Source organism: Balaenoptera physalus (assembly GCF_965194825.1).
Source record: "Balaenoptera physalus genome assembly, chromosome: 12".
Classification (NCBI taxonomy): domain Eukaryota; kingdom Metazoa; phylum Chordata; class Mammalia; order Artiodactyla; family Balaenopteridae; genus Balaenoptera; species Balaenoptera physalus.
In genome coordinates, this window is record NC_138897.1 from 74,972,978 (window position 1) to 75,000,308 (window position 27,331).

The 27,331-nt window shown below is 52.1% G+C and overlaps 3 protein-coding genes across 26 annotated transcripts in view; 2 read left to right on the plus strand and 1 right to left on the minus strand.

The window, feature by feature from the left end:
• Positions 1-16,991, plus strand: part of LOC309639271 (kremen protein 1) — a 145,760-nt gene extending 128,769 nt beyond the window's left edge. For 3 of the 9 annotated variants that reach the window (XM_082416287.1, XM_082416286.1, XM_082416283.1), the window contains 3 exons: positions 6,420-6,464; positions 12,815-12,905; positions 16,151-16,991. In XM_082416287.1, coding sequence (XP_082272413.1) covers positions 6,420-6,464; positions 12,815-12,905; positions 16,151-16,275 — 261 coding nt within the window. In that variant the 3' untranslated portion in view covers positions 16,276-16,991. Of the gene's footprint in view, positions 1-6,419; positions 6,465-7,574; positions 7,671-11,822; positions 11,908-12,814; positions 12,906-16,150 lie in introns of those variants that run through there. The other 6 variants (XM_082416288.1, XM_082416285.1, XM_082416284.1 and 3 more) reach the window with 4 other exon arrangements.
• A 1,034-nt stretch (positions 16,992-18,025) lies between these two features.
• On the minus strand, positions 18,026-23,670 carry RHBDD3 (rhomboid domain containing 3). Of its 10 annotated transcripts, none has more exons than XM_082417775.1 (7): positions 23,537-23,588; positions 22,862-23,037; positions 20,972-21,161; positions 19,898-20,281; positions 18,809-18,971; positions 18,432-18,719; positions 18,026-18,344 (listed from the first exon to the last, which is right to left on the minus strand). In XM_082417775.1, exons 3-7 carry the CDS (start codon positions 21,117-21,119, stop codon positions 18,167-18,169), a joined length of 1,161 nt encoding a protein of 386 aa, XP_082273901.1. In that variant the 5' UTR covers positions 21,120-21,161; positions 22,862-23,037; positions 23,537-23,588; the 3' UTR covers positions 18,026-18,166. The 10 variants fall into 10 exon arrangements, with proteins under 10 accessions (XP_082273901.1, XP_082273900.1, XP_082273899.1 ...); XM_082417774.1 differs by lacking the exon at positions 23,537-23,588 and adding an exon at positions 23,502-23,520; XM_082417773.1 differs by lacking the exon at positions 23,537-23,588 and adding an exon at positions 23,202-23,327.
• A 49-nt stretch (positions 23,671-23,719) lies between these two features.
• Positions 23,720-27,331, plus strand: part of EWSR1 (EWS RNA binding protein 1) — a gene marked incomplete at its 3' end in the record, with an annotated part of 28,524 nt that continues 24,912 nt past the window's right edge. For all 7 annotated transcript variants that reach the window (XM_082417763.1, XM_082417764.1, XM_082417767.1 and 4 more), the window contains exon 1: positions 23,720-23,814. In XM_082417763.1, coding sequence (XP_082273889.1) covers positions 23,802-23,814 — 13 coding nt within the window. In that variant the 5' untranslated portion in view covers positions 23,720-23,801. The remainder of the gene's footprint in view (positions 23,815-27,331) is intronic.

Sequence of the window (27,331 nt, forward strand, 5' to 3'; positions counted from 1 at the left end):
ATTTGTGTTCTGTTTACCCCAAGCTCTCCTTTATTTCTTTTTTTTCCCTTCTTTTCCTGCCTTCTTTTTTTTTATTTTAGATTTAAAAAAAAATTTTTATTGGAGTATAGTTGATTTACAATGTTGTGTTTCAGGTATACAGCAAAGTGAATCGGTTATACATATACAAATACCTGCTCTTTTTTAGAGTCTTCTCCCGTATAGGTCATTACAGAGTATTGAGTAGAGTTCCCTGTGCTATACAGTAGGTCCTTATTAGTTATCTATTTTATATACAGTAGTGTGTATATGTCAATCCCAGTCTCCCAATTTATCCCTCCTCCCCCCTTTCCTCCCTGGTAACCGTAAGTTTGTTTTCTACATCTGTGACTCTATTTCTGCTTTGTAAATAAGTTCATTTGTACCTTTTTTTTTAGATTCCCTGCCTTCTTTTGGATTGAGAATTGTCCTGTGTTGTCTCTACTAATGACTTTTTCACTATACCTCTTTGTGTTATTTTTTTCATGGTTGCTCTAAGGATAATAATATGCATCCTTTTACTTGAATTAGTATTATACCTCTTCATGTATATATAAGAACGTTGCAACTGTATAATTCACTCCCTTCTGTCCTTGTGCTATTGCCATCATATATTTTACTTCTGTATTTGTTATAAATCCTCAATACATTGTTGTTATTGCTTTAAACAGTTGACTTTTAAAGAAGTTTAAAAAACAAAGAAAAATAGTCTTTTACATCTCATGATGTATTTATCGTTTCTATACTCTTTATACCTTCCTGTAGATCCAGATTTTCATATCGTATCATCTCTCTTGAGCCTAAAGAACATCCTTTAGCCTCTTTTGTAGTGTGGGTCTGCTGGCAACAAATCCTCACTGCTTTTGTTTATCTAAAACTGTATTTAACCTTAATTTTTGAAAGATATTTTCAGTGGATATAAAATGATAGGTTGGCAGTTTTATCGCCCTTTATTACTTTAAAGATGTTGTTCCGTGGTCCTCTGGCTTACGTAGACAATTACAATTTCTCATGAGAAACTGACTGTCATTCTTATTGTTTTTCCCCTGTACATAATATGTCTTTTTTTCCTTAGGCATTTAAGACTTTCTCTTTACCCTTGGTTTTCATCAGATTGATCATGATGTAGTTGGCTGTGATTTTCTTTGTGTTTATCCTGCTTCAGGTTGGCTGAGATTCCCGGATCTGTAAGGTTGCTGGGTTGTGTTTTTCGTTGGTTGTTTTGTTTAATGAATAAAATTCTTTTTTACAGCATTTTTTGAGTTCACAGCAACATTGAGTAGAAAGTACAGAGAATTCTCATATACTCCCTGTCCCCACACGTGGATAGCCTACCCCACCATCGACATCTTACATCACAGTGGTGCATTTGATACAGTTGATGAACCCACATTGTCATGTCATTATCCCCCAAAGTCCATAATTTACATTAGGATTCATTCTTGGTGTTGTACATTCTATGGGTATTAATAGATGTATAATGACATGTATACACCATTGTAGTATCATATAGAATATTTCACTGCCCTAAAAATCCTCTGTGCTCTGCTTATTCATCCCTCTCTCCCTTCTAACGCCTGATCTTTTAACTGTCTCCACATTTTTGCTTTTTCCAGAATGTCATATAGCTGGAATAATACAGTATGCAGCCTTTTCAGATTGGCTTTTTTCACTTAGTAGTACACATTTAAGGTTCCAGCGTGTCTCTTCATGGCTTGATAGCACTTTTTTTTTTGGTTTGAATAATATTCCATGGTATGTACCACAGTTCATTTATCCATTCACCTACTGAAGGACATCTTGGTTGCTTCCAAGTTTTGGCAATAGTGAATAAAGCTGCTATAAACATCCAAGAGTAGGTCTTTGTGTGGACATAACTTTTCAATTAATTTGGTTAAATACCAATGAGTGCAATTGCTGGATCATATGGTAAGAGTATGTTTAGTTTTATAAACTTTTTTGTAAGTTTTTGTAAGAAACTATGGTCACCATACTATATCTTAGATCCTTAGATTAGAAGTTAGTCATCTGGGAGTTCCCTGGCAGTCTAGTAGTTAGGACTTGGCACTTTCACTGCCCTGGGTTCAATCCCTGGTCGGGGAACTAAGATCCCTCAAGCTGCACGATGCAGCCAAAAGGAAAAAAAAAAGAGCTTAGTCATCTTATAACTGAAAGTTTGTACCCTTTTACCAACCTTTCTCCATTCCTTCCCTCCCCACAATCCAGTCCCTGGCAACCACCGTTCTACTGTTTCTCTGAGTTCAACTTTTCTTTTCTTTTCTTTTTTTTTCGTATTCCACATATAAGTGATACCACACGGTAGTTGTCTTTCTCTGTCTGGCTTATTTCACTTAGCATAATGCCCTCCAGATTCATCCATGTGTTCACAAATGGCAGGATTTCCTTCTTTTTTAAGGCTGAATAATATTCCTGTGTGTGTGTGTGTGTGTGTGTGTGTGTGTGTGTGTGTGTGTGTGTAACCCACATAGTATTTATCTGTTCATCAATCAATGGACACAGGTTCTTTCCATATCTTGGCTATCATGAATAATGCTGCAATGAACATACGTCTTCAAGACAGTGATTTCCTTTCCTTTGGATAGATAACCAGAAGTGGGATTGCTGGATCATACAGTAGTTCTATTTTTAATTTCTTGAGGAATCTCCATACTGTTTTCCATAATGGCTGTACCAGTTTACATTTCCACCAGCAGTATACAAGTGTTCCCCTTTTTCCACATTCTCACCAGCATTTGTTATCTCTCATCTTTTTGATAACAGACATCCTAACAGGTATGAAGTGATAGCTCAAGTTGTGGTTTTGATTTGCATATTCCTGATGACTAGTGATGTTGAGCATCTTTTCACATACCTATTGGCCATTTGTATGTCTTCTTTGCAAAAATGTCTATTCAGGTCCTTAGCCCATTTTTTAATTGGCTTATTTGGGGGTTTTGCTATTGAGTTGTATAACTTCCTTATATATTTTGGATATTAACTCCTTATTGGACATGTGGCTTGCAAATATCTTCTCCGATTTCATAGGTTGCCTTTTCATTTTGTTGATGGTTTCCTTTCCTGTGCAAAAGCTTTTTAAATTGGGTTGTTTGTTTTCTTCTTGTTGAATTTTAAGAGTTCTTTGTATATTTTGCATATACAGAGATACACCTTTGTACACCTTTATCAGATGTATCTTTTGCAAATATTTTCTCCAAGTCTATAACTTGTCTTCTAATTCTCTTGACATTCACTTTTGCAGAGCAGAAGTTTGTAATTTTAATGAAGTCCAGCTTATCAATGATTTCTTTCATGGATTGTGCTTCTGGAGTTGTATCTAAAAAGTCATCATCAAACCCAAGGTCATCAAGGTTTTCTCCTATGTTATCTTCTACGAATTTTATAGTTTTGCATTTTACATTTAGGTCTGTGATATATTTTGAGTTAATTTTTGTGAAGAATATGAGGTCTGTGTCTAGATTCATGTTTTTGCATTTATATGTCCAGTTGTTCCAGCATCATTTGTGGAAAAGACTACCTTTGCTCCATTGTATTGCCTTTGCTCCTTTGTCAAAGATCAGTCAACTATATTTATGTGGGTCTATTTCTGGGCTCTCTATTCTGTTCCATTAATCTATTTGACTGTTCTTTAGCCAATACCACACTGTCTTGACTAGTGTAGATTTATACTAAGTTTCCCTCTAAGCACTGCTTTCACTATCTCCCACAAATTTTGCTAAGTTGCATTTTTATTTTCATGTAGTTCAAAGTATTTTAAAATTTCTCTTGAGATTTGTTCTTTGGCCCATGTGTTATTTAGAAGTCTTTTGTTTAATCTCCAAGTATTGGGGGAGTTTCCGGTTATCTTTTTTTGTGAGGGGGGCTGTGCCTCGCGGCTTGTGGGATCTTAATTCCCCGACCCGGGATCGAACCCATGCCGCCTGCAATGGAAGCTTGGAGTCCTAACCACTGGACCACCAGGGAATTCCCTCCAGTTATCTTTTTGTTAGGGATTTCTAGTTTAATTCCATTGTGGTCTAAGAGCGTACATTGTATGATTTTTATTCTTTTTAATTTGTTGAGATATATTTTATGGGCCAGAATGTGGTCTATCTTGGTGAATGTTCCATGTGAGCTTGAGAAGAATGTGTAATCTGCTATTGTTGGATGAAGTGGTCTACAGATGTCAATTTTATCTGGTTGATTAATGGCATTGGTGGATTTATCTATTTCTCTTTGCAGTTCTATCGGTTTTGGCCTCACATATTTTGATGCTGTTGTAAAGTGCATACACATTAAGGATTGTTATGCTTTCATGGAGTGGTGATCCCTCTATATCCACGATAACTTTCCTTGCTCTGAGGTGTGCTCTGTCTGAAATTAATATAGCTACTCCCACTTTTGTTAAAAAATTAATTTATTTTATTTTTGGCTGCATTGGGTCTTTGTTGCTGTGCGCGGGCTTTTCTCTAGATGTGGCGAGTGGGAGCTACTATGTCTTTGTTGCTGTGCGCGGGCTTTTCTCTAGATGTGGCGAGTGGGAGCTACTATTTGTTGTGGTGCGCAGGCTTCTCATTGCCGTGGCTTCTCTTGTTGCAGAGGATGGGCTCTAGGTGCGTGGGCTTCAGTATTTGTGGCACGCAGGCTCAGTAGTTGTGGCTCGCGGGCTCTAGGGCGCGGTCTCAGTAGTTGTGGCGCATGGGCTTAGTTGCTCCACAGCATGTGGAATCTTCCCGGACCAGGGCTTGAACCCGTGTCCCCTGCATTGGCAGGCGGATTCTTAACCACTGCGCCACCAGGGAAGTCTGAGGCTCTGTTAATTTTTAAAAAAATCTTTCTTCTCTCTGTGCTTCACTTAGAATTATTGCATTGACCTGTCGTCAAGTTAATTGATTCTTTCTTCTGTTATGGCACATATTCAGTTAATCCCAGCTAATGAATTTTTTATTTCAAGTATTATCATTTTCATTTCCAGGATTTCCATTTGATTCTTTTTTCATAATTTTTGCATCCCTCCTGAAATTCCCCATCTCATCACCCATTGTATCAATTCCACTAGATTCTTTTATTTTTTAAATTTTTTTTTTTAAAGCTGGTATATTAACTCTGCTCTTTTTTTTTTTAATTTTAATTAATTAATTTATGGCTGTGTTGGGTCTTCGTTTCTGTGCGAGGGCTTTCTCTAGCTGTGGCAAGCGGGGGCCACTCTTCATCGCGGTGCGCGGGCCTCTCACTATCGCGGCCTCTCTTGTTGCGGAGCACAGGCTCCAGACGCGCAGGCTCAGTAATTGTGGCTCACGGGCCCAGCTGTTCCGCGGCATGTGGGATCCTCCCAGACCAGGGCTTGAACCCGTGTCCCCTGCATTGGCAGGCAGATTCTCAACCACTGCGCCACCAGGGAAGCCCTAAATTTTTTTATTTTTGGCTGCGTTGGGTCTTAGTTGTGGCAGGCGGGATCTTTTGTTGCGGCACACGGGCTCTACACTGCGGCACGCATGATTCTCTCTAGTTGTGGCGTGCGGGTTTTCTCTTCTCTAGTTGTGGCATGCCGCCTCTGGGGTGCATGGGCTCTGTAGTTTGCGGCATGCAGGCTCTCTAGTTGAGGAGCGCGAGCTCAGTAGTTGTGGCGTGCAGGCTTAGTTGCCCCACATCCCCTGCATTGGAAGGTGGATTCTTTACCACTGGACCACCAGGGAAGTCCCTCCACTATATCCTTTAACATAGTTGTCACTGATATTTTAATCTCCATGTCTGGTAATTCCAGTACCTGGGTTGGCTATGGATCTGTTTCTACTGACTGATTTTTCTCTTGCATATGGGTCACATTTTTCCATTTCTTCACATGTCTAATAATTTTGTATTGCATCCTGAACAATATAGACAATATAGTGAAGACAGTCTTCCTCTGAAGAGTGTTGAGTTTTGCTCTACGGTGTGGCTCCAACTCAGCTTTGTGAGTTTAGGATGGGCAGTTCACGGACCATCCAAGGATTAGAGTGGAGTATTTATACAGATTTTGCTCCCTTACTGTGGCTCCCTGCTTTCCAGCATTTCCCCTCAATTTCCTCCTTCTTTGGCAGTCTTGACCCCAACCTCTGACTCCTCAGGCCAATAAGACTAAAGCTTCCTGCTTGAGCTGTTTGCCAGGCAGAGGCGGCTGGGATGAGCCCTCAGAGGAAAAGCCATAAATATACTGATGTTACCCAGTGCGGTTCCCTTCTTTCTAAGGTCAGATATCCTTCAGTTACTGGCTGCTCTTTATCACTTTCCATTGCCTTCAAACAGTTGTTTTTTTGCATTTTTATCTCGCCCAAACGAGCTACTCTCTGTCTCATCCTTGCTCAGCCTCTCTTCCTCTCTCCACCCTCGCCTCTCTCACTGGTCCTACCTCTCTCTCCTTGCAGGGAGAACCTGGCCCCAAAGGAGACCCTGGTGAGAAGAGCCACTGGGTAAGCTCTAGCCCAGCACTGACCTCCCACTGCCCCCCCGCCCTGGACACTCAGGAGATTATTTGGGGGTGGGGGCACCCCATCCAAATCCCCTTTGCAACCTGGTCTCCAAGTGGGGAGCCTTGCCAGTTCTCAGCCCCAGCGTCCTCCCCAACCCTATCCCTCCCCAGTGGGCAGGGCCAGCCTTATCAGCAGACCCTACATTCTCTCTCTCTGTCTTTATCCCTATCTCTGCCTTCCTTCTGTGGCCTTTCCAGGCCAGGGTGACCCTGCCAGTTCCTCCTGGGCAGTTTGGGCTGACCCAGTCCAGACTGCATCCCCTGCCTCCATAGCCCCCTCCCAGCAAGGGCTTTGGCTTCTGCTCCCCTGTCTGCAAAAGAAAGGGAAGCATGAAAACAATATCCACACAGAAGAACGGGACAGGAGGCCTTAGGAGAGCCATGAAGCAGAGGAAGGGAGGTGTAGAAATGCTGAGGTACACAGGAGCGCTTCGGTAAAAGGGACAGGGCACTAGACACCACCATACACATGTGAATCACAGGAAGGGAGACCTGGAAACCACCATGGACACATTGTACATGGTAAATGAGGCCAGGGGACCTAGATCCATTGTACCCAAAAGACCTATAATTAACATGAGGTCCCAGACACCATCACATACACAGGAGACCCATGAGGAGTGGGAGGAGAGGCCTAGAAACTGCCATACGCACCAGAGAACCATGGAAAATGAGATGGGGGATCTAGAAACCACTGTACACAAAGGAAGCCCATGAAGACTGGGAAGGGAGGCCTAGAAACTGTCACATACACAGCAGACATAGAATAAATGGGAAAGGGGACCTAGAAACCACATGTGGAATCCTAGAACCTTCACAATCACGAGAGAGACTTGCAGTGAATGAATTTCAGGGCCTAGGAATCACCCACCCAGGAGACATGGGGGGAGGACTAAAAGCCCCATGGTGCAGGGACCTGGAAACCATCACTGACATAGGAGACATTTGGAAAACTGGATGGGATGGGGGTAGACAGGAGAGGCAACTGGGGAGTTCTTTTGGAGGCTGGTATTGTGCCTCCCTCCCTCCTCCACCCCTCTCCCTGGTGCAGTCTGGCTGGGACGCCCTACTTCCTGGGATGCATTAGTTAATGAAGACATGGGAAGCACCCAGCGCCTGCCCTGCCCTTTCTGCTCCTGATTGTGGGGTCAGTGATGGATACAGCCGTGGGAGCCCCCCACCCTGCACGAGCCCTCCCCCATGTCTTTCCATGACTTCTGGGGTCCTGCTACCTCTCTGGCAAGCCTCTCCCAGCCCCTCACTGCCACCCCACTCCCTTACCCACCCTCTACCCCCTAGTGGCTCCAGAGCCTCTTAAGCATACTGCCTGCTTGGGTGTGAGCTGGGCTGGGGGTCAGCTAGACCTATGTGATCCCAGCCCTCTGCTTCCTCTAGGCCCCTTCACTGACCTCTCCCAGAGACCTTTCGTTTGGAAACACATTTTTCACCCAGCCCAGAGGAGGTGGGAGAGGTGGGATGAAGGCTGAATTAGGCTGGGCAGCCCCATCCCTATATGGGGGTCCCAACAGGAGAACAGATGCCTGAGCTCTCCCAGAACAGACTTCAAACTCAGGACCACCTGTGGGAGGGGCCCCCCCCAAGAGGTAGCAGGGCCCCTGCCCATCCACCTGCTTTCCCCTCACCCACCTGCACTTCTGCCCCTGCTTGCCACCTGCCTGGGAGGGGACCCGCTGGGCTGGGGGCTGCATGAGGCTTTGGGGGCTGGGCGACCAGCTCTGTTGCGGGCAGGTGGGGATGAGGTCTGTGTGGGGAAGAGGCCTGAGGGCTCCTATACACACTCCACCTACCAACCCCCACTTAGTGAAGCTTTTGGAGCCACTGACCTGGCTGTGGCTCAGCATTGACACCCAGTGGTCATGAAGATGCACTGCAGGCACTGCCTGGGAGTGACGGGGCTCAGCTGGCCCATCTAGACCAAAGCTCATACCCCTTATTCAGACAGGAAAAACTGAGGCCCAGCTCCACAGAGTGAATTGTTGGCAGAGCTTGAACTGAAGCCCAGGCTTTTCAGCTCCCAGGACTGAGGGAGCCAGCTAACTTTCCCCAAGCGCCTCCTTGGTGGGTGCCAGGCCCCAGGCTGGGCACTGTGGACATAGATGTGATTTGGACACAGTCCCCATCCTCAGGGTGGTCACAGTGGGGTGGGGGGAAACAGACCAGTAACCAGCAGTGACAGGACAGGGGGAGCTCAGCTATGATTGTGGAGGGGTGGATTTAGCATCTTCTTGGATAAGGAGACCCAGGCTGAAGCCTGGCAAGGGGTGTTCACGCAGAGGAGAGGAAACATCACATGCAAAGGCCCTGGGGCACCCTGGGGCCCAGGGTGTTTGAGGAGCTGCAAATACTTGGAGTGACAGAGTGTGACAGGCAAGGAGTGAGACAGAGGTCATAGAGGCTTTTAGGACTTAAGAGGCCATGCTGAGGAATTTGAACTTTGTTCTATGGGAGTCATTGAAATATTTATAAGTAGGGAAGTGACATGGTCAGATTTTTGTTTGCAAAAGATCCCTCTGATTGCCATGTGGAGAAAGGATGGGAGAAGGGAGCAGAAAGAGAGACTAGACAGGAGGCTGTCCTGGTCACCTTGGCAAGAGGCTGTGGGGGCCGGAACTGGAAGGGGGACAGTGAAGAGGGACAGATGTCAGTGGAGCTGAGAGACACTTGGGTACTTGTCTGGCTGTGGAGAGGGGAGCGAGAAGTTAAGGGAGACGTTTACAATAGTAAAAGAGAGAAGAGAGCCAGGAGAAGCTGGCCTGCTGAGTTTTCTCCATGGAGAATGGGGAATGTCTACGTGACAGCTGAGTGGGGGTGTCCAACAGGCCCTGGACACTCAGGCCAGGATTGGAGGGCACTGGGACGTCATCGGTGCAAACAGCAGGCCACCCACCCAGAATATTTTTTTGGCATTTTCCCCCATATTTTTGCTTTGAAAATTTTCAAATATATAGAAAATTTGGTACAATGACTATCCTTGTACCCTTCTTCTAGACTGACCAGTTATTAGTATTTTGCTGCTTTTGTTCTTTCGCTCTTTATATATCTATAGATCTTTTTTTTTTTAATTAATTAATTAATTTATTTATTTATTTATGGCTGTGTTGGGTCTTCGTTTCTGTGCGAGGGCTTTCTCCAGTTGCGGCAAGCGGGGGCAGCTCTTCATCGCGGTGCGCGGGCCTCTCACTGTCGCAGCCTCTCTTGTTGCGGAGCACAGGCTCCAGACGCGCAGGCTCAGTAATTGTGGCTCACGGGCCGAGTTGCTCCGCGGCATGTGGGATCTTCCCAGACCAGGGCTTGAACCCGTGTCCCCTGCATTGGCAGGCAGATTCTCAACCACTGCGCCACCAGGGAAGTCCTATAGATCTTTTTTTTTCTAATCCATTTGAAAGTAAGTTGCAGACCTCATCCACATCTCCCCTGACACATCAGCATGTGTCTTGAAAGAATATGGACATTCTCCCAAAGAGCCGCAGTAACACTGTCACACCTGAGAAAGGTGACATTAATTCAGTGAAATGATGCCACTTAATATACAGCTTATATATAAATTTTACCCATTGTCCCCAAAATGCCTTTTGTAGCTGGTTTAAAAAAAAAAAACAAGATCAATCAAGATTCATGTGTTGCATTTGGTTGTCACGTCTCTAGGTTCTTTTAATCTAAAATAGGCCCCCTGCCCTTTTCTTCTTTCTCTTGACTTTGTCATTTTGTGACTGTCCCACTGTCTAGATTTGTCTGACTGTTCCCTCGTGATGAGATGCAGGTTAAATACCCTTGGCAGGTGCACTAACTGGGGATGTAGTGCCCTCTTATTGCATCTCATCAGGAGGCTCATGACATCAGCTTGTCCCATTGTTGATGCTGGCAGTGGCTTAATGTAATTTTTGAAGGTCATCCATGTTTAGATGGGTGTAATACTTGAAGAGAGATTACTTTAGTGTGACCCGGTGACCCCCAGGCCCAATGGCCAGTCAGTGGCCCCATCCATGTGATGTGGACAGGACAGCCAGATCATAAGGGACAGTCTCAGCATGGCTACAGTGGGCTTGCTCAGAACAGACATGTTGGGAGGACTCTTGATTGTTAGATGTTTTTGTGGGAACAGCTTCCTTGAAGGTAGTAATTGTACCAAGATGCATATTATACCTCATCCCTTCATTTAATCTGTACTAAGTAAAGCACTCTGAGAGAGACTCCCAGATGTGTCAGGTCTGGAATAGTTCTGTTGCCGTCCCGGTGCTCTGTCAGAATTACGATATCTACATTCCGGAAATAGCTTTAGTCTGGACTCGGAAAGAGGAAGGAGTGAGGGAGTGTGGAGTTTTGGCAAGACCATGGACCCTATGCTGGGGGAGGAAAGGACAGACAGACAGACACTGGGAAGAAGTGAAGGCGAGGGCCAGCTAGCGGTCCCTGGCCAACACCGGCACCACTTGAGACAGGAGACCCCAGAGCAGGGAGGCCTAGGAGAGGGGTCTGAGGGCCGCTGCCGCATCCCCGGGGCCTGGGTGCTGGAGACTCAGCTGAGAAGAGAGGGCGGGGCTGAGGGCTGGGCTCCGGGATGTGCAGCATATGGACCTGGAGTAGTCAGAGCCCAGGGAGGGATGGGCTCAGAAGGGCTGGGGCGGGGGCACCTGGGCCTGAACTTCAGCTTTGCCGGCATTTTAAGCCTGGCTTCCCAACAGCGATGCCACACAAACATTTTCTGATTTTACTCTTACATGTTCATTTGGACATGAGTGGGAAGGATATCGGTAAGTAGCCTGATCCCACCAATGGAGTTAATTAGGGTGAGACAAATACAGTATTTAAGGCAAAACTGAGTCAGTTTAAAGACTGTTAAGTAAAGAAGAGTACAAGTGGCCCAGGGATGTGGCAGGAATCATGCAGATGATGTGAGAACAACTGGTTTCAGGCAACAGAGATGGAGGAGGGGCCGGGGCTCTGCGGCAACCTCTGGGCAGGTTCTGTGGCAGGCTCTGGGACAGCAGTGCCGCCCCTGCAGACTGGCCTCTCCCCGCCCCCAGTGCAGCAGGATTTGCAGTGGTGTGAGGAAAGAGCAGCCAGCTGGGTGGGATCCTACTGAGGAGGTTGCTTCCGCCTGCCTTGTCCCCCTCCCATCCTCTCCTGGTCTTGTCCCGGCTGTCCGTGGGCCCTGGGCTGTGGCAGGTGGTGTGGGGCTGCAGGTGCATGTCCAGGGCGGGGCATGGGCCTCCAACAAGCTTTGCAGGGCCCCCTCCCCTGCCCCCTTCACGGCTGCATCTGTCTCTTTCCTCCACAGGGGGAGGGGTTGCACCAACTACGCGAGGCTTTGAAGATTTTAGCTGAGAGGGTTTTAATCTTGGAAACAATGATTGGGCTCTATGGTGAGTAGAGACAGACAGACGGACAGACAGCCCAGCCCCCGCCTGCCAGGCTTCCCCAGGCCCTCCAGGGTGGAGCTGCCTGGGTCCAGTCAAGAGGCTGGATAAGGTACCTGCCCTTCTCCAGGTGGGGACCTGAAAGGTCAAGACCACCCATCTCTCAGTGACTGGTCCCTTGTCCACAGGTGAAGGGGGTGGCCCTAGAAACCCAGGCCCCCACCCCTGTGGTAAGACCTGGGGCTCCAGACATTGTGGGTAATGTGGTTTCCAGGCCTGCAGGGGAACCAGAGGTGACAGATTTCAAGTCTGAAAGGAATTATGGGCAATGGAGCCAAACTCCAGAGCTGCAGGGGATTGTGGGTAACAGAGCCAGACTGCAACAGTGCAGGGGGTTGTGGGTAATAACGTCAGAGCCCAGGCCCCCAGGAGGATTATGGGTAATGAATCCAGACCCCAGTCAGGCCTCAGCTCAAGAGAAATTGTGGGGAACAGAGCCAGTCTGCAGGCCCACAGGACAACAGGTCATGGGGCTAGACTCCAGAAGTGCAGGGGACTGTGGGTGACAGAGCCAGGCTCAGGTCCCAGGGGACTCTGGGTAATGTACCACCCACCAGTTCTGACCCCAGAGGCTCTCACTGGGCAGGCCATCCTGGCCCCAGGGTCCCCCTTTAGTGGCCTGAGAGACCCTCCCCCAGGCATTCACCCACTAGTTCTCCACCTATCTGGTCACTTGAGGAGCCAAGCGAGTCCCGTCCCCACTTAGAAGGAGCAGCCAAGGTCCCAACAGAGACTCACGCCCAGGCTCCTGCCCGGAAGCCAGCGGGAACTGGCCCCACCCCCCTCCCTCGGTGCCCAGCCCAGCCCCCGGAGGCCGGACACGCACCGTCTGCTCTTCTCGATCTCCCATCAGGCTCCTAGCTTACAGAGCTTCCTGCAGCAGCAGGCTCAGCTGGAGCTCCTGGCCAGACGGGTCACCCTGCTGGAAGCCATCATCTGGCCAGGTAACGGCAGGGTGGGCAGGCAGGGGCAGCCCCTGCCAGGAAGGGCCTGGGAAGGGCCTGGGGACACAGAAGGCGCCTCCCAATACTGGATCCAGACTAGCAGACAGCCACTCTTCGGCCCTTCCATCCGGCCAGCAGACGGTGTCTGGCACAGAGGAGGTTCTGGTAACTAGTTCTTGAGTGAATGAGCACCTGCTCTGTGCCAGGTACCTCGCTGGCACAGGCTCCGACAGATAAGACAGACAGGGTCCTGCTGTCATGGAGCTTAGGGTGCTGGGGGGAAGCCCTGGAACTGGGCGTTAAACCTAGGGTGATGAATACCACAGTGGAGTGAATACAGGTGGCCACCAAAGCCCACAAGTGCTCCTGATGCAGGCTGGGGGGTGGCAGAGGGCATCTCAGGAGGGCTTCCTGGAGGAGGAGGCGTCTAAGTGGAGACCTGAAAGGCAAGGATCAGGGGCAAGTGAACAGGCAGAGGAACAGCATGGACAAAAGCCAGGAGACCAGAGAGAACCTAGAGGGACAGTTCCGTGAGGTTGCTGAGGGTGAGAACAGAGGCTAGAAGATCTGGCAGGGCCCCGTTTGAGAAGGTCCTCGAAGGTAGGTCAGGGAGGCACGGAAGGAGGTTAGACACCACATGGCTGTCACAGTGGTCCTAAGGAGGTCTCTCCACATTAAACTGGAGCCTGTGGCTGGCCCTGGAGAGAGTCAGGGATTGGCCACCCTGTTCCTCATCTACCCATGAAGAGGCCCCAGCCCTTCTCCCAGCTGCCCCATCTCTCAGCCCAGTCCTAGCGTATCAGTGCACACAGCCTCAGACATCATGTCCAACCTCCCATCTATTTTACAGATGGGGAAATTTGAGGCCCCCAGCAGGAAGGAGAGCCAAGGTTAGAGCCAAGCCTCCTTCATTTGGCAAAACTGTAGGGCACACCTACTGCAGGCTGGGTCTGAGGCAGATCTCAGGGTACCTGCCTTGGGGAGCTACCCATCGGGTGGTGGGCAATCCTCAGCATCTATAGAGATGAGGGCCATTGGGTACAGGAGCACCAAAGGATGTGTGTGAGGAGAAGCCTTCCTGGAAGATGGGACCCTTGCATTAGTCATGGAAGGTCCCTACAAGTGTGCCAGGAGGAAGAGGTGGGAGGACAGCCCCCGTGGGGACAAAGGCCTAGAGGTGGGAAGGTGTGTGGGTTCTGCTTCCAAAGCTGCTCTCGCCATGCCCCAGGGCTTCCCCAACTTCTGAAAACTCAGACCATCTCCCAGACCTCCTCCCCTCTCCCAGAGGAAGGACCAAGGACCAAATCCCAGGCGCTCAGCTCCTTGTCAGGTGTCCCCCGATTCCCCTCTCAGGAGGATTGGGAGGGGAGTCAGAAGGGACACACTGTGGCCTTGGATCTGTGCTCTGCCCCCCTCAGCCGGCTCTGTCGCCAGCAGCCCAGGGAGGAAGTGCCAGGCACCTGGCAGTGTGGCCAGGAGGAGGGGAGTAGAGGAGATGGAGCCTTCCCCATTGGCCCATCATACACAGCAGGTGCTAACAAAAGACCCCGATGGGGCTCATGTTTAGATTATAATCAATAATGATGATAATAGTAACAGCTGTCACACATCCAGTCTACCTGGGCCGGGAAATTTACATCCATCATCTCCAGTCCTTGCAACAAGCTTTCTAGGTGGGCGATACTGTGCCCACTTCACAGATGAAGAAACACAGGTTCAGAGGGCTCGTGTGACTCCCCCGGGACATAGGGATAGTAGTGGTGAGGCCAGGGGTCCGCCCTAGGTCAGGCCTCTAAAGCGCCAGCTCTTTGGGCTCCATCGGCAAAGGTTCCCTGACCCCTCTGCTTTGCTAGGCACTGAGTGGGGCCCGGGAGAAACCAAGGCCCTGAATTTGATCATGTCAGAACAGCATCTCATGACTGACTCACAGTGACCAGACCTGCAGGAGCCCTGGGTTGAAAACACACCAACCTAGTGACCATAATAATCCAACATTTACTGTGAAAACCACTTTCCACTCTTGGTCACATTGAACACTCTGCAAGGGTGTGACAACAGGAGTGTCATCCCCACATTCCAGATGAGGCTTAAAGGTTCTGGGACTTGCCCAAGGCCACATAACTGGGACATGGTGGGGCCGGGACTTGGCCTGAGCTGATGTTGGAACCTGAGCTTTGAGCTACCCTTCTCCTATGCTCCCTGTTTTAGGGCATGAAATGTTCCTTGACTGTGATTGCAGATACCTGTCTGCCCCAAGGGCCCCAAATCTCAGCCCAGAGGTGCATGGGACACAGGGTCAGAGCGCTAGACAGTTATGAGTATGAGGGTATAGCTCCCTCCCTGGCATTGCCTTCAGTGGGAAGCTGGTGCTCACCAGAGTCAAAGTGTCTCTCCTGTGAACAGGGTTTCGAAGGCTCAGCCAAGTCCTCCATCCTGGGGCCCTCCCCCTGGAAAAACAACCCATCCTTCTGAGCTGCCTAACCCCTCATTTAACTTTGAGAGGGACTGAGGTGATAGTTACATAAGGCTTCCTGGAAGAGGTAGGTCCTGATCTGCGTTTTGAAGGTTGAGTAGTTTTCCAGGTGGGAAGAATGCCAATTATCCAGTTTTACTCTTGGGGGCCAGCTTATTTGCAGGTTGGGGCATAATCTCACCATAGCCAAATCGGAACTGACTTCAGTAATTACTGGAATTGGCCAGGGCCTCTGTATCTGGCACTGTCCCCCTGGTTTTAGAGATGAGACAACTGAGGCTCTGACAGAGGTCCAAAGCCACACAGTAGGTCAGTGGCAGAGCCTGGCCTTCCTAAACCCTTCCCCACTACAGGTGGCCTAACCTGAGGAGAGAGGAAGAGTGAGGCTGATGCCTGGCCTTAGTTTACCCAGCTCTGAAATGGGAATGATTCAGGGCACACCTCCGCTCCAAGATATGTTAACGAAAAAAAGAGCTATACTGTTTATGGAGCATCTACTCCATGCTAAGCATTTCAGAAACATGGTGGGTTCATTGATCCCCACTTGACAGAGAAAATCAAATAGAGGCCCTGAGTGTTCTAGCTGGGTTAGGGGCTAATAACTCCTGGGGGTAGGGGCACTAACCAGCTTTGCAGACCTCCTTCTTTTCACACACTTCTGCCTCTCAGACTCGGGCAGAGAGCCCCACCCCCCCACCCCCCAGAGGGCCAAGGGAAGGTGGGCACCTCACACAGACATCACTAACCCGGCCTCTTTCCTTCCCTCCCGCAGAACCAGAGGGGTCAGGGGCAGACCCTGCCGGCACGGGCACCCCCAGCCTCCTGCGGGGCAAGAGGGGAGGACACGCCACCAGCTACCGGATTGTGGCCCCCAGGAGCCGAAACGAGAGAGACTGAGTGTGGTGGTGGCCCCTTGGGGAGGGCCAGGCCAGGCTTCCCTTCCCAGCCTGGACTTGGCCAGCTGCCTCCAAGGTCCGCCATCCGTATTTATTAATATCCTCAGGGTCCCTTCTGCCACCTAGGCCTTTGGGGTGGGCATGTCTTGGTCCTGGCACCCCATGCGCATCTGCCTCCTATGAGGCTGAGCAGGGACTGGAGCCTGAGAGGGAGGTGTGGTCCAGGCAAGAGGTGAGGCCTTGCTCAGGGCCCTGGGCCTCAGTTTCCCTCTGTGAAATGGGGTGATGCAGGCCTGTGGGGAGGGGCGGCAGGTTTGGAGCTTCTGTCTTCTCATCAACTGCCCGGCCATCCAGGCCCCAAGCAACAGAGGGAGTTGGAAGCTGGGGCTCTGCCCGGCCCTCAGCACACCCAGGGATGATGAGAGCGGGCAGTCTCACCTCCCCACTCCCCAGCCAAACCTGGGGGGCCCACCTGTATCCCTTGTCTCCTTGTTTTCTGGTGCTGGGTTCCTGGCCCTGAGGTCAAGCTACCTGATCTGACTGGACATTCAGGGCTCCTTGTCTCAGTTCTGACCCCTGAACCCTCAGTCCTTCTCATGTCCCAGGCGGAGGGGGCATGGAGAGGGAGGGGCCACCTGCTCCCACAACGGCTTGTGACAGGCACCAGGAGGTAGATGTGTATCAGCCAATAAAGGCACCCAGCCTCATTGCCCACCGGCCTGGTCTCAGTGTGTGCTTAGATGAGGGGCAGCCGGGCAGGGCCAGCAGCCTCTCTTCTCAGTGGCCTTCACTGTCCACCTGCAAAGCACGACTGTGAGGCCAGGGCTCCCCTGGCCATCACCTGGGCAGCTGGGGAATGGGGGTAGGTGAGCAGAACAGAGGGTCAGGCCATCCCCACCCCCTGGCCAGGTGTCCAGCAGGAGCTACCAGACCTCGGGGCAGCTTCCCTTCTCTGAGCCTGTTTCCTCACCTGTAAAATGAGACTGATGGTGTAGTCCTCAGGTTTCCCAGTCTGTGTCTGGCCCCTGGCTGGTGACCAACGGCAGGGTTGGTCTCTGCGGTCCCTCCACTCTGGCCCTGGCCTGGGGTACAGCCTCACGGGTGACCAGAGCACAGGCCGCTCCGGGACCTACAGCCCCCTGTACTGCTCCTCAAAGTCCAGCTTCCCGGCCCCTCTGCCTTGCAGAGTTCCCATCGGTGACTCACACCCATGCCCCACCCTCTGCCCTCTAGGCTCTGGCTACACCTCCCCTCCCTGGGAGGGGGCAAGGACTGAGAGGGGCCAGGAGGGAGGAGCTGCTTCTTCAAAGCCGAGGAAGCTTCTCCCCCACAGCACGCCCACATTGCTTCCTGCCCCCGGGGGCCCCCGCAGGGCCCAGCCCAGGCCTGAGGACATGTACTGAACTGGCCCTTGTCCAGCAGGGACACACGGGGCTGTGGGCAGTGAAGGGATGCTGTTCCTGGCGAATCAGGGAAGGCTTCCTGGAGGAAGTTCTCCGTGTAGGCCAAGACCTGAGGATGGGTAGAAATTAGCTGGGAAACAGATGACAAATGCTCCTTGGCAGAGGGTCCAGCCCAACAAAAACCCTGAGGCGGAAGCTCGGTAACACTGCGTCTCTGGACATCAAGGAGCTGCTCTCCTGCAGTTGGCTGTTCGTTCACTGCTCGTTCATTCTTTCATTCATTCATTCATCCCCCTGATGCTAACGTAGAAGAGTCAGACACAACTGCTGCCTCCAAGGAGGTCCAGGTTGAAAAGTGAACTGGTTTTTATTCTAAACAGTACCAGCGCAGGATGCTGGGGGAACCCACCCTGACTCTCAGCAGACAGGGCTGGGCTCCGACTTCCCACCCACAGGCCAGGCTTCTTCTCACCTGAGAGCCTGCCTGTGCTAGGGGGGCCCAGGACCCTCAGGGTGGGTGGGCCCACCCCTCCCCTGAGTCACCAGCGCCTCGGTGCCCACCTCCCCACCAACCAGCAGTGACACGGCACCCTCCACACGGCCCGTGGCTGCCAGGGCCACCACCGCCTGCTCCGTGGGGAAGCCCATGCGCTCCAGTTGCTGCAGCCTGTGGGAAGAGGGGACAGGGAGGGAGTGTCAGGGCCGCCTCCAGCCCCCACACCAGGGGACCCCACCCCTACTTACCCCACCTTACCGCAGGGAGGAGACAGAGGACTTAGGCAGCCGGAGTGGGCTCTCGGGACCCTGGGCTGGCCCCTCAAGGAGCGAGGCCTGGATCCCCTTCTGCAGTATCTGCTCGTCCAGGGCTGCCCACAGCGGGGTCCCTGGGGGGAAGCTGGGCCCAGACCAGGCCAGTCCCACCTCTGAGGAGCCCTCCCAGAGCGGCTGCACAGGCCCCAGGCCTGGCGGGAGCGGGGCTGAGCCTTCTCTGAGGGGCCAGAGGCTAGGGGAGGCCATGTAAGGAGGTCCAGGGGTGGGTGGCCTGGAGGGGCAGAAGCAGAAGAAGGCCTGACTGCCAGCCACCGGCATGGCTTCCACCACCGGGGCCAGCGTCCTCGGCATCACCCTCACCTCACTCCGGCAGGATGGGTGACAGGCAGCTCACCCTGGCTGCCTGGGGTGGGAAGGAGCTGGAGTGGCCAGCACCCCGCCAGGGCCCTGCACAGGACACCCTCCTGCAGTGCCTGCAGCCGCTGCTCAGAGATCTCCAGCCACCGGAAGGCCCCAGCCGCGTCTGTCTGCCCAGGGCAGGGCGGCCGGTCAAGGAAAACCACATCCAGCCAGGGGTGAGCCCGCGCCACATGCCAGGCCCTGTGCCAAGTGTCTGATGGGAATTCCCTCCTGTCTCCTCACTGTGGCCCTGCCAGGGAGGTGTCATCACCCTCGTCAGCAGCGGAGGCTCAGAGAGGAAGAGGGCCCTGCCTGAAGCTACCCAGCCAATGAGAGGCAGAGCCAGATGTGCCTCATCCCAAAACCTGTCTCATCCCCATTCAGCCGCCCCCTGCCCGCTGTCCCCTGAGGCCTGTGTGCCTGCTCAGGCCTGTGACACCAGGCCCACCCCTGGGCCCTGCCCCAGCCAGGGCGACATGCTCCCCTCTCCAGGATTCAGCCGGGTGTCCCCAATCCTAAACGACTCCAGGGTCAGCCTGCACCCACTGTTCCCTCTGACTGCACTGTTGTCCCCGACAGGCATTAAGCGTCTTTAGAGCAAAAGTCTGTGTTTAACACACCTGCACCACTGGCTGCAGGTCGTTCCCCCTTTTGGTGCCAGGAGAGTCGCAGGCTCACGCTCACCCTGGTCCTTACACCCTCTGTACTGTCTGCCGGGCCCATGCTCTCCTTTTCCACTTCTCGTCACCTGAACCCCTCCTTCTGCATGGTCTCGGCGTAGACCCACCTCCACTGGTACATCCAGATTAAGTGCCTCCTTGGGCCCCTCAGCTCCCAGGCTCTCCTTTAAATTGTAATTGGTACCTCTACATGGCCACAAGCCCCCAGTCCCCAGCCCAGAGCCAGGCGAGAGTAGGACTTGGAGACGCTCCTGGGATGTGTGTGAATGTGGGGGCCTGACCCCTTGTGCCAATTCCTTCCCAGGCACCCTGGGGGCCCAGCCACAGAACCCACACGTCCATACGAGCCCTGGGCCAAGGCAAAGGATACAGGCCAGGCCAGCCAGGAGGCCGCAGAAGAGCTGCAGGAAGGGCGGCTCGGAGCTGAGCAGTGGTGTCAGGGCGAGCAGCAGCCACGGCAGGAGCCATGGTGGCAGTGCCCCACGGGGCCGTCTAGGGTGGTAACCCTGCCCCGCCAGCATGGCCAGGTGGACAGGCATGTATCCACAGCCCCCGGCTGCACTGGACACCCCGAGGCCTGCCAGCAGCACAGCCATCAGCCCGGAGGCCAGGGCGAGGAGGGTGGAGGCATGCAGGAACCGCAGTGTGCCCAGGTGGCACTCCTGCCGCCAGCCCAGCGTGGGCAGGAGCAGCAGGCTCAGCAGCAGCCCTGGGAGGGCCTTGTGGCCCAGGGCATGTGTCAGCAGCCGGTGCGCTGGGAGAGAGAACGGGCTTATGTGCCAGGTTAGTGCCCCTAACCCCCAAGGCTGGCCCAGGTGTGCCAGATGGGGAAACACCCTCCACCAGGGCCGCCCACTAAGCCAGCCTCCCCTCCCCGGGAGCCAAAGTCTGCCCACTGCCAGTAGTTTAATCACTGGGGGTGGGGACCAAGGGCTTCCAAACACTGTGACCGCCCCCCTGCTGCTTTAAGTAGAACAAGCCAGACCCAACACTCGGTCTTCTTAAGAACAACCAACCATGGATGTCACTTCACTTCTGTGAGCATCATTTGGGTTCCTCAAATGTAAATGGAAGCTGTCATTCTTGGGAAACAGGTGTTCAGCTGGGGTCACTCCTCAAACCCCTAGTGCCTCCTTCCTGTTTTTGGGCTTAACTGAAAGTCTTAGTTTATTTTAAGGGAAAGCCACCAGAAAGGGGAGCCGTCTGAAAAGAATTCCTACTCACAGGCTCCCACCCCTGTGCTGGCCCCTCTGCCCAGGTCCTCGGCCCTCCCTTCTTGGCTGTAGTTGAGCTGGGCATGCTCCCGTCCAAGGCTGACCTTCCCCGGGGCCCTGGGTCCTGTCCTTGCCTGACAACTGCAGGATGCATGCTGCTCCTGCCAACTGGTCTCAGGCCCTACAGCAAGTCTCCTGCCTCCTCCAAGGCCCATGTGGCCGGCCCTCACCCTGCCAAGGGTCCAGCAGCAGCTCTGGGGCCAGGACAAGGCTGGGGCCGGCTCCCAGCAGCCACAGGCCGCTCATGAGCAGCATCAGGACGGAGGAGGCGAGAGGCAGCGCCGGGGTCAGTAGGCCAGGGGGACCTCTGGCATGCATAGCTTGTCTGAAGGTGATCAAAGGTGGTCTTGGGGCTGTGTGCTAGGGGTAAAGGAAAACAATAACAACAGTTATTATTGCAGCTTTTATCTGACTTCCTTTCGGCTACCATACCAACAGCACAATTTTACAGAAATAAAAACTGAGGCTGGAGAGGCGGGTGCAGCAACTTGGCCGTAGAGGACCTCAGAGCCTAACCATGTGTTTAGCCATCTTGCCATCCCACCGATGTGTGAGGATGAGAAGAGGCCAGGCCAAAAGGTCTCTGAGCCCTGATGGGCCCTGGAAAGGAGCCTGGAGTGGGAAGCACGGGGAATGGGAAGTTGAACGGGGGCCCTGGACTCCCAAAATTTTTTGGATTTGTGCAGTCCCCCAGGGCAAATTCAGGGCCATCTCCAGCTTTCCTCTGCCTCCCTCTTCCCTCAGGCTACAGACCAGCCACCTTCCTCCCTCCCTCCTCCCCTCCACTGACTTAGAGCTCCAGGTGGCCTGAGCTGACCTTGACAGAGGGGGTAAGGCCAGCCAAAGGGCAGGCAGATTAGAGAGGGGGTGGAGCAGAAGGGTTGGAGGAGAGGCAACAGGAGTCTCACACCCTGAGTGCATACAGTGACACTGGACAGAGACGTCCCCTTCCTCGAGCCCCGACCACAGCCCCTCTGACCCTACCCTCCCTTTCACAGAAAGGTTTCAGTATCCACTCCACTTCTTCCTGCTGTGTATCTCTCCCTGGGCAAATCTGGAGCCTCTTCTTCCTCATCTGTAAATTGGGTATTAAGAAAATCCATTCCTCATAGGATGAGAAAAAGGAATGGACTCAGGCAGTCCCACAGCTCCTGCTGGATAAACTGTAGCCATCCTGGCTGTCCCCAACAAGGGGAAGCCTGAACATGGAAGCAGCTGCTCCAGCCCTCAAATGTGCCAATTTCCTGCCCATGAGGCAAGGCTTTCTCTCCCATTCTCCCTCCTCACATCCAGCCTGTCCTCTAGGCCCTGCTGGAATCCCCTCACTCCTGTACCCTAGCCTGTCTCAGGACTCCCACTGAGCTGATTTTATAGGGCAGGAAGCAAAATCCCAGAGAAAAGAAGGCTGCTTCATCAGCTCCCTTGTCATGGGCATCCTTGGCATCAAAACCCACCCGCCAGTTTCCTGCAGGAAAAATACAGAAAACTCCTCTGCCTGTGACGTCCTTCCCTTCATCTCTCTAACAGCAAACTCCTATTCACCCTTTGAAGTCCAGCTCAAAGGTCCCCTTCCCCTCCTCTGGTCCCTCCACATCTTGGCGCCTACCCTATACAGTGAGCACCGCTTGGCCTGTTTTTCTCTAGGCAGGTGGTCTGAACTGGGGGAAGAGGGGTGCTCCTCTTTCTCATGGTCAAGTTCCCCAGGGTGCTCCTAGCACATAGCTCGTGCTTTATGTGTCTTCACTGAAAGAAAGACACTAGCTTTGCTCCGGGTCCCGCTGAAGGATTTGGTGAGCCCTGCCCTTCACTGGGCGTGGGCATCTGCCTAGGGAGACTGGGTTGAATCCAAGAAGTCAGCCAGGTGCCAGCCTTGCAGGGAGCCAAGGCACCCACTGCCAGCCTTCTCCTGCACCCTCACAACCATCCTCCCCCCCCCACCCCGTGTACTTTAGCAAGAGTGAGAGACTTGCCCATGGACCAGCAGAACTGGGATCTGAACGCTCCAGGTCTCAGTCTCTTTATCTATAAAACGGGGCTGTGCAGCATCAGGCTCTGCCTACCTTACTGGGAAGCCGGGAGGACAGAATGGTAAGACAGGACAGGGACAATTCTTCCGGGTGATGGACAGTGTGTGCGTGTGTGTGTGTGGGGGGGGGGGGGTCCCAGGGTGTGGGTGGGGCTCAGCTTTGTGACTTTAGGAAAAGTACCCCAAGTCCTTGGGCCTCAGTTTCCCCTTCTGTAAAAACAAGGTTGTTGGATGAGAGGTGATTAAAGGGTCTTCTCAACCTCGACCGTTACTGGGGGGCTCTCGGGCCGGGCGCTACGTTCGGAGCCTCCCATCCAGCCCACCGGCCTTGGCCCCCTCCCACGCGGACCGGGCCACGTGTCTGGGGTACTTGCGGCGCAGCGCACCCCCCGCCCCCAGAAGGCCGAGTAGAGCCCTTGGCTGGGAGTCGGTACTCTAGCCTCCCGCCGACACCCGAGCGCCCCGAGCCCATTCTGCTCGCCCTCGGGCGCGTGACCCGGGCTGACCGGTCGGCACGCCACCCCCTCCTCCTCCGCCGCCGCCCGCCGATTAGTCAGCAGTTGTTCTAGGCCCCGGTCCCTTCCCCCAGCCCTCCCGCCGGCCTCCGTTTCCCTCCAAGGCCGACTCTTCAGAGACGGTCCCTAGAGCCAGCGGGAGTAACCATTCCAAACAACCTAGCATCGACCGGAGAATCACCCCGACTTGTTACCAAGATCCGCTCGCCAGCCGCTCCCGCCCCTGCGGTGCTATTTTGGCCCGCACGTCACATCCGGTGCTCTTTAGAGAGGATTAGGACTAGAGTTGCGGGCGCGAAGGGCGAGAAAGCTGTGGTTCGTCCCTCCCTTTCCCACCCCCGTGGCCTGGCCCGATGGTAGCACCCGAGGTTGCGGGTTTCGCGCCTGCGCAGTGCGGCGCCTAGAGGGAAAGCGAGAGGGAGACGGACGTTGAGAGAACGAGAAGGAAGGAGAGAGAAAATGGCGTCCACGGGTGAGTATGGTGGAACTGCGGTCGCTCCGGCGACTGCCAGGATGCCCAAATTGGGGGCTGCTTGTTTCTCGGGGTGGCCGGGACGACTGAGTGGACCTGCCGAGAGGGACGTGAGGTACCCGTCGCGGTTCGAGAAGCTCGACGGCCGGCGTCCCCCTCCGCTCCCTCCCCTCCCCCAACGGGGCAGGCCGGTTCTGGAACCTTCCGGCGCCCCCCGCGCGCGGGGGGCTCGAGGCGGCGGGTACGCGCGGGGCCTGCTTTGGTCTCCATTGTGTGGTGGCCGTCGAGCCCTGCGCCCTGGGCAGCCCGCCACGTGGGCGGGGCCTGCGGCCTCTGGGGCCCCGCGTGGGGGTGGGAGGGCTCGGCTAGGCTTCGGGCCCGACACCCCGAAACCGGAGGTGGGGGGGGCCGGCGGCGGCTTGAGAAGCCGCAGGCCCGCTGACCCTCTGACTCTCCCCACCCCAACCCCATTTCCAGGGCGGCAGCCCAAGGCCGAGCGCTCCTCTGCCTCACCGAGAAGACGAGGGAAAAAAAGCAAATAAACAAAAAATGTTTCGCGGATTTGTGAGTCGAGGGGCGCCGACCTATGAGCGGGAGGCCCGTCATTCTTAAAGCCGGGTCGGCTGGGGCGTCCGGGGCCGCCGAGCTGCCTCCTCGGCGGGCTCCAACCCCCAAGCCGAACTTCTGCCCGAACTGGGCTTTAGACGGAGTGCCCCCCCGCTCCTTTACAGCCCCCCAATCGGCTGCCTCTTCGGGATTCGCTTTTTACTATTATTAATTCTCCTTACCGCCCCAAAAATCAATTCCCAGGGCCATTTTTCAGCAGACGGCGAGGGAGATTTTTTGTATAAGGCCAGCCCGGATCGTGTGGCCAGAAATTCCCACCGAAAGAAATTTCTGGCGTCTTTGACTTAGGGGAAACAAAAGGCCCCAGTCGGCGTTTGAATTATACTTAAGTAATCGTTTCGCACGTTTATTCGCTTAGGTTAAGCTGAGAGGCTTGTTTATTTCGTGGACTGATAGAAGAGAGCGGAAGGAGGCGCGGACTGGACTTTGAAAGCCCGGGGTGGGAACTGGAATATGATGTTTGGGGTGTTCCTTGACGCCCGGAGTGTGTAAGAGAGTAGCCTAAACGTGACCTGCAGTTTGCAGCCTGTTCCTGCACTAACTTGTGGTTATTGGTCGAGTGGGGCATTTTTGCCTCCGGGGGTGTTCTAAGGCAGCCTGACTCCAGGCTTAAGAGGCAGTTGGAGAAGATGGAAGATGGGAAAGGCTCTGGGTCCTTCAGAGTTTTAATTTGAAAAGGGTCCAGAATCCAGCAACGGAATGACAGTTTAAGAACTCTCCGCAACTGTGTTGTCAGTAAACAAGCAGGTAGATGCTGGCTGTTAGTGCCAGGGTACAGAGTGCCCCTAGAAGAAAGAACTCTGAAATAACCACAGTCTTAGACACATCTTGGTGGGAAATGGTTTCCTCAGAGCCCTTTCCACCTTCCTCTTCCCTGCAGTGTTAGGATTTTGTAAGGGGGAGTGCTACTCTCCCTTCCCTGTTCACGTTTGGGGAGTAAATATTTGTGTGTGCAAATTTGTGTGTGGCTGGACTTGCCCCTTTTTCGTTCTACTTTGTTCAAGCTCTGTTTACTGGTAACCACCACATACTATATTAGAATTACAATTGTGGATTATGTAGACACACAGTAGTAGGCCTGGCTGGGGGCCCTTTGGGGGGTCATTAACTTATCTGGACTTTGGTTTCCTTTCAGTCCAAATGAAGAGGTTAGGCTAGACCTTTTAAGAGCTTTTTCAGCCTTCAGCTTCTGACCTTACAGCAAAGTATTTTGGCTCCCACAAAGTTGTCCCGTAGTGACTTTAACTCATGATGTAGTCTGAAGCTCTAAATCTCTGCAGTTTTGATCGTGACTGCTTTAAAGTATCTAAAAGCCACCACCTTGGGTAATGTTAGTTGTTTTTCCTCCTCATGTGTAGCATATATAGAAAAGTACCTAGAGTATATGTCCACTTTAACGAAGAATTACAACACGAACTCCCAAGTAACCACCATTCAGACCAAGAAATAGAACATTGTCAGCACTCTGGAGGCGGCCCCCCCCCCCTGCGGTCACAGCCCCTTCTCTCCTCAACCTGTCCTGTATTTTTAGTGTAGTCTTCAGCTGCAGATTTGGGAGTTAAAAAAACAAAACAAAAAAACATAACTGCTAAATAATCTGACCAATGTGTAACTGTATATTTTTGAGGCCATATAATGTTTGTATGCTGTAGGTAGATAACATAAGTTCTCATGAAACACATTTGCTACTTCCCGTAGCCCACCAGTATGGGGCTAAATCAGCTGCTTTCCCATGGATCTGAGATCATTCCTTGTTCATGTCAGCTTCGCCACTTTGATGTTTTACATAACTGTTCTTGTGTAGCAGTCCTCTTGCAGACATTGAGCTTATATGTCAGCTATTTAGAATCATTTCTCATACAGAAGCCTCTGCAGAAGGTAGTTTGAAATATTTGATTTTTGATGCTTCATTGGTATGTTTATTTTGTAACTACAATATGGAAGAAGTGATTTGCATTTAGTTTTTTATATGTCACATACAGAGCTAAGATTGTCTTGAACAAATCAATTTGTTCATTATACATAGCCTTTGGCCATTGATTTGATAATGTTGATTCAGGGTTCTGAGTTAAGGGTGTACAGAGGAAGGAAAGTGGTCAAGTGAAGTGTATAGAGATGAAGAATGAGCCAAGTTAAAGAGATGGATTCAGCAAAATGCTCTGGGGGCAGGTCAGGTGAACTGTGAAGCAGGCTTTGAATGGAGTGGGGTTAGAAACCCCTCCACCAAGAGCTGTCAACTTTTGCTTTCAGATAAGGGACTATTTTCTGATTGGAAAAGAAAGGACCCTTTGGTCTGCCTTAATGACAGTGTTGCCTTCTAACATAGAATAAGATACATAGTTCTTGTGGAGAGCAAAGAATTGGGCAGGAGTTTTAAAAAATAATTACTTTAACTTCTTTAAAAATATATGTTTGATTCAGTAGTGCCATGAAAACCTATTAACCATTTTATTTTCTGTTTTCACTACTTGCAGATGCCTCAGCGGACCAGAGGGGGTTTTTTGTTTTCGTTTTTAGTCCTTTTTTATGCGTGTTGTAAATTTCTTATGAAAAGGAAAGTTGTAGGAAGCTTTACTTAGAGAGGAGAGGGGAAGAAAAATTGTTTTTTTTTTTTAAGTTGAAATCGCTTGAGTTTAAAAAGATGATGTTACCTAAAACCAAGTTATTCCCCAAAAGATTAAATGCTTTCTCCTCTGCCAGTTATCATGATTCTGCCTTGACTGCTTCACTGGTACTTAAAATGTGTCTAGTTTTTAAATTATTCTACAGATGTAGCCCTCATACAGTCAGCAAACCCTTTAGAACACTGGATTGAGATGATTGTCCTCTTGTTTTCTGCCATTTCATTTCACAGTCCTCCTAGGGAATTATGGTTGGTCTAACTTGCTGA

Coding starts and splice junctions, on each gene's coding strand:
- RHBDD3 (XM_082417777.1), bottom strand. CDS start 21,119: ATGCATGCCAGAGGTCCCCCTGGCCTACTGACCCCGGCGCTGCCTCTC. Junction 18,720..18,808: donor ACCCATCCTGCCGGAGTGAG/GTGAGGGTGATG, acceptor CTGCCCCTCCAG/GCCACCCACCCCTGGACCTC. Junction 18,345..18,431: donor TCCTCTGTCTCCTCCCTGCG/GTAAGGTGGGGT, acceptor CTCTTCCCACAG/GCTGCAGCAACTGGAGCGCA.